Source organism: Arachis ipaensis, chromosome B8 (assembly GCF_059453495.1).
Source record: "Arachis ipaensis isolate K30076 ecotype BB chromosome B8, ASM5945349v1, whole genome shotgun sequence".
NCBI classification, from domain to species: domain Eukaryota; kingdom Viridiplantae; phylum Streptophyta; class Magnoliopsida; order Fabales; family Fabaceae; genus Arachis; species Arachis ipaensis.
In genome coordinates, this window is record NC_142443.1 from 136,142,307 (window position 1) to 136,151,989 (window position 9,683).

Below are 9,683 nucleotides of genomic sequence, written 5' to 3' on the forward strand. Positions count from 1 at the left end.
CCGTGGACAGTAAAATGTTAAACCCTAACTCGCCCCTGCGGGTACCCGCTCCGCCCCTACCCACCCCTATAATTATTAAATCCAACAAATAAAATAAAATTTTAAAAATTATATAACCACTATTTACATACATAGCATAAATTAAAGTAAAAATTTATATATGATATAATATTATTAATTATTTTACTAATTATTTTATATATGTTACATATATTATATATACCGGGGTGGGTAGGAGCGGGTTTAGCCTAAGCCCGACTCCGCCCAACCCCGACCCCGCCCAAGAACCCGCCCCGTTAAAACCCTCTTCGATGCGGGGGCGGGTAATTACCCGCCTCGAGCGGGTAGGAGTGGGGTGAGTACCCGCGGATTCGGATAGTATTGCCACCCCTAATCTAATTATAGACAACCCAAATCGGTTGATTTATGTGATTTTCAGATTTTGATCAAATATGGATTAGCAATTTGGATTCCATTGAATTGAAAAAGCCTGCCAAAAGGGCCCATCGAGATGCTAATGAAGTAATGATGAAACCTAAAAACCTACATATAAATAGCATAGAATAGATGGATAGATGGATCGATCTAGCAAGTTGCAACATAAACTCAAATTCAAACTGAGCAGCTTGGGCCGACGATATGCGGATTGCGGAGAGGAAAGCACCGAGACGCCTGGAACTGGTCAGTTGTCCCACGGCAAGAACGCGGCTCTTAACAGACCTTCCGGAAGAGACAATAATCGAAATCTTGCTGAGGCTTCCGGCAAGGACGCTTACTTCCTTAAGGAGCGTGTGCACTTCATGGAGAAACCTAATCTCCGCCCCCGACTTCACCTGCAACCACCTTCGTCGTTCATGCTTACTTGATCCAACTTTGACTACGCCACGAATTGCTCATTGCACTGGGGCCTACAGAAATGGCCTCAGATGCGGCAGTATCGGACTTCTCTCCGTACACTCAATCTTGGACAATCCTTCCAAATCTAATCAAGTCCATTGCTTCACGGAGCAACACTACTACGGAATCATTGGTTCTTGCAATGGATTGTTATGCTTGGCTCATGGAGATGCCTTCAAATACATGCATGCCATCTTGTGGAACCCCTGTACCGGATTCACATTCGGATCTCCGGAAATCAGCGGCGAAGTCCGCTTTTGTGGCTTTGGTTACGATTATCTCAGTGACAGTTACAAAATTTATGCAGCTACAAAGAAGCAAGGGCCATCTGGTTTTGAGTTAAGTGCCAGAATTTATACATTTGGGCCAACTTCGTCATGGAGAAAAATTGATGATACCCCAGTAGCCCTATTTGGTTTCCCAAGTGACAACTCTTTGGCTGTTAAGAGGGAAGGGGAATTTTTTGGTAGTAGCAGATTATGCACTCTTAATTGGTGTGTTAATCATGTGGTTCTTTATTTTGACTTGGCTAAAGAGACTTATGGTCATTTTCCTTTGCCTCCTGGTAATGAAATAGATTTTCCAAAGTGGTGCACTCACTTATGTGTCTTGAGAAACTGCCTTTCTTTTTGTTACGAGGATAGGATAACACTCAAGTGGATTGTGTGGCAGATGAAAGAATACGGAAATGCTCAATCTTGGACTAAATTGGCAGCGATTTCGGTCTATGGAAAAATCACTTACCCATATAATTATTTACAATCTCTTTACATCTCGGAAAGTGATGTTCTTTTGGTATTTTGTCCATCTTTCGGCATTGTTTTGTGTAACTTAAATGATGAGAGCGTAGATTTTCCTGAGATTGACGGCTCTGGCATGAGGAACTATCCTGTTTTTTCTGGATATGTCAATTATAAGATAATTTGTATCTACCATGAAAGCTTAGTTTCACCAAATGGTCTTCAAAGCAACTCAAAGCTTAGCATCATCAAATCCAAACCCAATCCTGTTGACTCTTAAAGCCTGTTTGCGCCTTCTCTTGGTGAAGCCTTTCTAACACTACCAACTTGGTTATTAATGTTATCGATTTTATTTATCTCACTACTATGTGTATTTTTCAATTGCAATTTACTGCATTAAGATAATTTGTTTGTTCTTCTTCCTGTTCTTGTCAAATAATTCTTTTCGCACTTTAATTTGTGCCCTGATGAAAAATTGTACTCCGTTTAAGACAAAAAAAGCTGAATTAAAAAAAAAGGTTAGAAGGAATATTTGTTGTTGATATAACAATCAGCTTTTTTTATCTTTCTAATTTCTTCCTCAATATATAGTGACTACCCCCCTCCCCCCTCCCCCTCCCCCTCCCCCTCTTTTTAAACTCATTATAAGCAATGTATACAAAAATTGGACACATGTTGTAGATGTGTGGTGTCAGGGAGCAGATTTTTTTTGTCCGTGAATTTGTACTCTAATGAATTGGACAACTTCCAATCCTAGGTACACAATACACCAACACATTCCTCAAACTTTTACCATATTTTTTCACAATTGCAATCACTAGGGTTTGAAGCCTAAACCTTTGAGATGGGAAGGGAGAAATATATCATATAAGTTAAGGCTCATTGGACTTTTTTGACTTGCTTATAAAATTGTATGGCAAGGGTCAATTTGTGTTGAAGTTGGAGGAAGTGCTTATTTGAAGTTGGAGGAAGTGCTTATTTGACTTGCTTCTTAGAACATTGTTCATATTTCATATTTTCATTTCGAAGGAAAAAAAAACATTATTTAAATGTGTTAATAATGGTAACATACTGACATGTACATAAGTTTTTTTCTTTTTTCCATTTCAACTTGGTATTTTTCAAATGTAATCTTTTTTTAACTTATTTTTAAATAAATTAAAAAATAATTGCAACAAAACATACATAATTTAATGCTTCATGTATTATCTTTTCGATATTTATATTCAAAAATTCTAAAAATCTTGTTTGTCTAAAACTAAATTCAACATTTAGAGTAACAACCCAAACAAATTTCAAATTACAAAAACATCATAAACAAATCTTAAATAAACTAAACTCTAAACTCAAACAAATTCCAAATTACAAACACAACATCAAAATTGACCTTAAATAAATCTAAATTCTAGATTCTAAACCTTAAATCATAAACTCTATATCTTAAATTTAATAAACTCAAAATTCTAAACCTTAAATACTAAACACTAAATACTAAATTCTAAGTCATGTACTATAAACGCTAAATCTTAAAATCCTAAATAGAAACAATTTACTATAGAGTGTGATACAATTTATTCTCTAAAATAAATCCAAATAACTTGTGAGAGTAGATGTCCCATTTTTAATAAACCATTGGATTCATTAAATAAAAATAAAAAAAATGCTACAAAAAAATATTAATAAATTTCAATAAATATATATAAAACATATCAATATACAAATAAATAAGTATTTTTTAATATACAATATTTTACAATGACAAGTGTAACTTTTTTTTTTAAATAAATAAAGATAAATCATATTATTACATAAGAATATATATTTTTTTTATTGAGATCAATTATAATATAAATTTTTTTTTTATAATATTAGAAATTTCATATTAAGATATAATTTTTAGTTACACATATAAATTATAAAATATAAAATTATTTTATTTTATTTTATTTTATAATACTTTTGACAAATAATTAGATTGTTTCATTCTTATATTGAGAAAGGTAAAGAGAGTTGATCACACAAAAATTATTTTAATATATTATTTTATCTAATATTTTTAATATATTCTCTGTAATATTCTTGACTTCGTCTCAATTATTATATCCCTATTAAATATGTTCTCGTCAAATATCGCTAACTATTAATGCAGCAATCTCAGATGTTGTGGATAAATTATGTCTTTGCATTAGTATTTCTTTTGACTATTAACCATAATAACTTAGTATCACTATATCTATTATATTATTTTATGTAAAATTAAAATATGCTCTCTTAATTTAATATCATATTATATATTTGTTCTCGATATTGCTCAAAATTAAATTGGGATTATATCTAAAGTCTTAACACTGCAAACGGAATAGAATTAATATTTAATATTTTAATAATTAAATACCTAAACTAAGTTAATTAAATAACAATAATTAATACTATATATATATATATATATATATATATATATTTGCTCTTGATATTGTCCAAAATTTGAATTGAGATCATGTTCAAAGTCTTAATACTGTAATCGGGATATAATTAATACTTAAAATTTTAATAATTAAATACTTAAAATAAGTTAATTAATTAACAATAATTAATACCTAAAATATTAAAAAAGAATTTTTAATAAATGTGAGAAATTTAAATAAAAGAATTGATAAATAACAATAAATGTTATTATTATATCAAAAAAAAAAATACTTTTATTTGGAAGGAAAAAAGAATAGATTAATAGTCAAATTCATCCCTAAAAGATCACCCATTCTTTAAAGAGAACTACTCAAATGAAGATGTCAAAATGCTTTGTATAAAAGTGTAATTTATTTATTTGGCCACACTTTTAAATAAACGCAATACTTTTATAACATATCAAAATCTAATCCTACAATTCATCATCCAAGGGTAAAAAAAAATTTCACATGAAGACAATTATAAAATCTTCATTGGAGTACCCACCTTCTTTAAATTAGTCCTCAAATGATTTTTTAGTCATATTAGTCATTGAAAGATAAAACGTAAGTCAAATTGCTCCTTCCGTTAGTTAGATGATGACGTGGTAGGTTAATGCCACGTGTCATAAGATGATTGGTTGACGTGTCAAGTCAGTGACACCTAGCATGTCATGTGTCACTTGAAATGTAAAAAAATTATTTATAATCAAAATAGCCCCTGAAAGTTCGGAATACGAATTCTGATTTACAGATTCAGATTCAACATTCACATCTCATCCTCCATAGTTCAGGGTTCACAGTTCAGCGTACATTGTTACGATGTCCCAAGTTCCAGAATTAATCTTACCATGTACTATCCCAAAAAGGAATATCCAAATCAACTAACTTTTTACGATTCAGGATTTGTCTTCTAGAAATTTGTCTATATCGTTTAATCTCTCACAGGTATACAAATTGTATTTTGTGGATTAGGGTTATGATTTTCGTTCCTTGGGTCTTCCAGATTTGGGGTTCATGGCTCATGGTTCATGTTTCTTGGCTCAAGTTTAGGGTTCAGCATTTACTCTTTTGTGATTACGGTAATAATATTACGGTTTAGTATGACGATTTAATTTTAACACAACGAATTAACAACTCATTTGCATTATTCATGAATCTTATCTCCATTTTGTCTCGTCCTTATTATTTCCACTGTTTCATAATTTCCACTCAAAATACACTGAAAATCCACTGTTTTCTTATTTTACTCTACGCATCAACAATTTTATTTTCACATCGGAGACGTATCCACATCCACTCTAACCAAGGTAACTTTTTTTTTTTGCCTTCTTTTAATTAACAGTAAACTTTAGAAAGAAAAACTAAGACACCAAAATACAACACATTGGACTAATGATTTTGCATTCAGTAATTATAGCGCCAAGTGTAAACCCCGCTAAAATCGGAAAATAATTAGTCAATAAATCGAATTTTAAATAGGAAAATAAAAAATGTAAAACTAGTATCAAAATAGGATAGAGCTCGTCAAAACGAGAATTTTGATACCAATTTCGAAAATTTGGCCCAAAATCGGACCGAAAGGACCGAACCGGTTGAACCGGGGCACAAACCGAGCCCGTGGGTCCAACCGGACCCATAATATAAAGGAAACAGCAGCCTTCTTCTTCCTCATTAGTTGGTGCAACGCCAAAATAGAATTGGAGGAAAGGGAGAGAAGCTCTCAAACCCTAACCCTTTGATCCACCATAACTCCTCCGTCCGGGCTCCGATCGCCGCACCGTTCGCGGCCACACGCTCAGCGCGTCGAGCTCTACCTTTCTATCTGAACAATTTCACTGGTAAGCCTCCTATTAAGTTTAGAATCCCTATCCCTCTTTCTTTGATAAACTTGGAAACCTATGGTGAATCTTGTCCAATTTCTATGTTCTAGGTTCAAGTTAGATTCCGGAACTTGTGGGCTCAAGCTATTGAGCATATGGGTATGGTAAGAACACCCTAACCCTAGCTCAATCTTGTTTTTGGTAATAGAAAACTGAATTGGAACATATATATGTGTATTAGGTGTAGTTTAAGAGGGTGTTTATGCATTGGACTTGAATTTGGATTTCTTGGAGCTTTGTTGGTGACAAGGCTTACTTTGGGGCTATTTGATTGAGCTTGGAGGGGCTGTGATTTTGAGTTGTGAGGCTGCCTTGGATGAACTAAGTGATCGGCCAAGGTATGGTTCAAGTTTCGCACGTTTAATATTTACGGTGTTGTGAAAACTTAGGTTAGAGGAACCATAGGATAAGTTGAATTGTTTGTTGTATTTAATGATTAGCCTTGTAATGTTGTTGGAATAGATTTGTTGGTGGCTATATATATTGGAATTATGAGGTGTGGAAGTTATTAATGGTGTGCTCTTATATTTATTTATGATGGATTAGGATTGGTGTTTGTTAATAAGGGTGTAGAGTTGTGTTGTGGTGGTATTGCATTTGCTGTAACTAATTATGTAATGATCGGAATTGCATGAGACCAAGTCTGAGCTAAACTTGGGAATATAAGGAACTAAACTGGAAAATTTGGGACCTTTTTGTTAAATATACAATTTATGGCAAATTTTTAAAGTTAGGTTGTTAAATCTGTCCTGCAGCAGAAAAGGTTAAACAGGACAGCAACTTGTTGTCTTGCTGCGACTTCTACGAGTTGAGTTTTGGAGCAAAACTAATTTTGTTATAAAATTTGATTAACTTGCTTTATTTCTCTAAAACTTCAGAATTTTAAGAGTTGAGGATTGGGAGTTTTGAATTTTTGAATATTAGTGGTCAAAACTGAAAAGAAACAGATTTCAGCTAGCTATGCATCAACTTCCAATACTTGTAACTCTTAGAATTGAATAGCAATTGGGTTGCAACCAAGACACAGTTGTTTCTGGATGAGCTAGGAGTTTCCAAATCAAAATTTAGCTTAATTGGAGCTTTGTAATAAAAGTTATTCAAATTGAAAGGTACTAAGCTTGTTGGTTTCAAAAACAGATTTTGACTCATTTTTACTTAACTTCCAGGTAATGTAACTTCTTTATTAAAAATGATATTAACTCAGAACCAATTGAGAAAGAAACCTGGATGAGTGAAGTGTAACTACATTAATTTTTAAAGTCATTGGATTTAACTTGATATTTATATTGAATTTTGAATATCACATGCTGTTGCTGTTTTTCTGGTTTTATGCAAGCAGTCACTGTTTTTCCTTTATTCCTAAGGCTAGAAAAATCAGAAAATTATGATCTTTGGTTTGTTAGAAAGCTTATTTCAAGATGAACGCCTGGACATAAAGTTTGCACAATTCCGAGTTCATTTGTTATATTAAAAATAGAAAAGGAAATAGAGTGTCGAGGATGTCTTAGTGTAGTCATGGGTTCGAGAAGTTAACGTTTAACCTTCGTGTGATGTGACTGATTTAATGTTAGAGTTGGGTTGATTTTAAGATTATTCGATAATAAGAAGTTTGAGAAGAGTTTGATAAATAGTTTGGTCAGGACGCAGAAAGGATAATTAAGATGAATTATAAGGGAATGATGATGAAAAATGTGAAAGGGAGGTTGTTTATAAAAGGAGTTAACATGCCATGGCTTGATGAATGATTAAATAATGATTATGATTATGAAATAGCTTATGAATGATGATATCTGAGATACGAGTTTCCCTGGGTAAAAATCGTGGCTCGCCACCACGTGTTCCAGGTTGATTCTCGATACTCTGTTAACCCTACGTCGTAAGGGTGACCGGGCACGTATAAATTCCCGGGTATGGATAACCCCCATTGAGTGATTTATATGATGATTGAATGTAAACTCTATGCATAGGCTCTTGGGGATGCGCGACGGGGGACAGTCTAAGGTTTTCGGACTTGTCGGGTTGGCTGGATAACCGACAGATGGGCCCCATCAGCCATAGGACAGGCATGCATCATATGCATTTGTTTGTTTTGATTGCTATGCATTTCCTGGGTTTGCCTAATTGATATATATCACCTGCTATCTGTTATACTTGCTATTTGTACTATCTGCTCATTACTTGTGCGTGACCTTGTTTGGTTGCTTGTTTCTGTTGCATTGTGAATGATGGAGGGATGGAGGAAAAGGAGAAATGGTTTGGTGTTAGATTAGGATTGAAATTGAGTAAGTTAGGTAGATTTAGAATACCTACCCCTGTTATAGCTTCTGTTTAGTAGTTAAGTTGGATAATTGTATAACGGAGTTCTAGGATTGCCTATGGCATTCTCAGGACCGTATTTCTTATGCGCCTGGCACTTTTACCATGCTGAGAACCTCCGGTTCTCATTCCATATTGTATTGTTGTTTTTCAGATGCAGGTCGAGAGGCTCCTCACTAGGCGTCTGGATCCTGGGAAGCGAAGTAGTCCTTGGGTGTATTTTGGTTTTCTATTTGTATATATGTATATATGTATTTAGCTTACTCTCCAAGTAACTTATGTATACTGCTCCTCTTAGAGGTTGAGGGAGAGATAGGAGTTTATTTTGGTATTTTGGTATATTTTGGGGATACCTATGTATGTTCATATGTATATATATCCTCTGGCCAGCCTTAGCTTCACAGGCAAAGTCAGGGGCTAGTTATGCTGTTTCCTTGGCTTTCCTTTATTCTTTTGCTTAACTTTATCATGTTCCTATTAGGTTTCTTATCACGCAAGTAATCCTTTCCTGAGCGTTGCGCTTTTTGTTTTGCGATTTTGTTTTACCCGTTTTTCAAGGCTCCTAGTTAAGTATCTTTTCTCTCTCTCTCTCTCTCTCTCTCTCTCTCTCTCTCTATATATATATATATATATATATATATATATATTACTATTCTTAGAGGTCGTAATACCTTACTAACTCAGTCTTATGACTTAAGCATAAGATTAAGTATGGTAGGGTGTTACACCAAGCAATGATGGGCACCGAAAAATTTAGACTCCGGAACAAAAAGTAATATATGAAAATATTAAAATAATTTATATTTCTAAATCCTAAACCCCAACCCTAACCTCTGTTCCCTAGACCTTGAATCTCAAAATTCAAACTCTAAACTCTAAATTCTAAACTCTAAAATATATTACCTTTAAAAGAATTTTTCATTGCAATTTTTTGACAATATAGACTGGTCATACCTCTATTATTAATACAACCGTGTCTAATCACATATTAAATATTTGTTAAATCATATTTATCATATTAAATTAATAATACTTTTTTTACCTCGTATATATACATATTTTGGTCCATTTGGTCATAAGCTCTTCAACTATATATTCTTCATAGAGCATCTTTTTTCCTGCCCATAAAACCAGATACATCACCCAAGGTCTTCATTTGATTACTTTTTTATTCTCGGGCCCATTCATTGCAAAGGCAAAGGCATGCAGTGGTCCAAATATCCATTTGGGCATTGTCCAAAAAAAAAAAATTAAAGCCAAAGGGAGCCATATACCGTTCCAGAGTAGGAAGCTCGGCTCTCTGGTAGGTTCTGTAGAAACCTTTTTCTGCACACTTCCACGCTGCTCCCACTCTCATGGCTCATGGACACGTGTTGTCACTGTCTTCTTCCAATGGAATATTT

At 33.7% G+C, this 9,683-nt stretch overlaps 1 protein-coding gene and 1 long non-coding RNA gene across 2 annotated transcripts; both read left to right on the plus strand.

Moving 5' to 3' along the window:
* Positions 1-328: 328 nt before the first annotated feature.
* On the plus strand, positions 329-2,122 carry LOC107611668 (F-box/kelch-repeat protein At3g23880-like). The gene has a single exon (XM_016313570.2). The coding sequence runs from the start codon at positions 640-642 to the stop codon at positions 1,915-1,917; it is 1,278 nt and encodes a 425-aa protein (XP_016169056.1). The 5' UTR covers positions 329-639; the 3' UTR covers positions 1,918-2,122.
* A 3,538-nt stretch (positions 2,123-5,660) lies between these two features.
* LOC110266109 (uncharacterized) lies at positions 5,661-8,711 on the plus strand. The gene is made up of 4 exons (XR_002353069.2): positions 5,661-5,922; positions 6,015-6,068; positions 6,146-6,302; positions 8,435-8,711. It is a non-coding gene; the product is annotated as an uncharacterized LOC110266109 (long non-coding RNA).
* Positions 8,712-9,683: the final 972 nt, after the last annotated feature.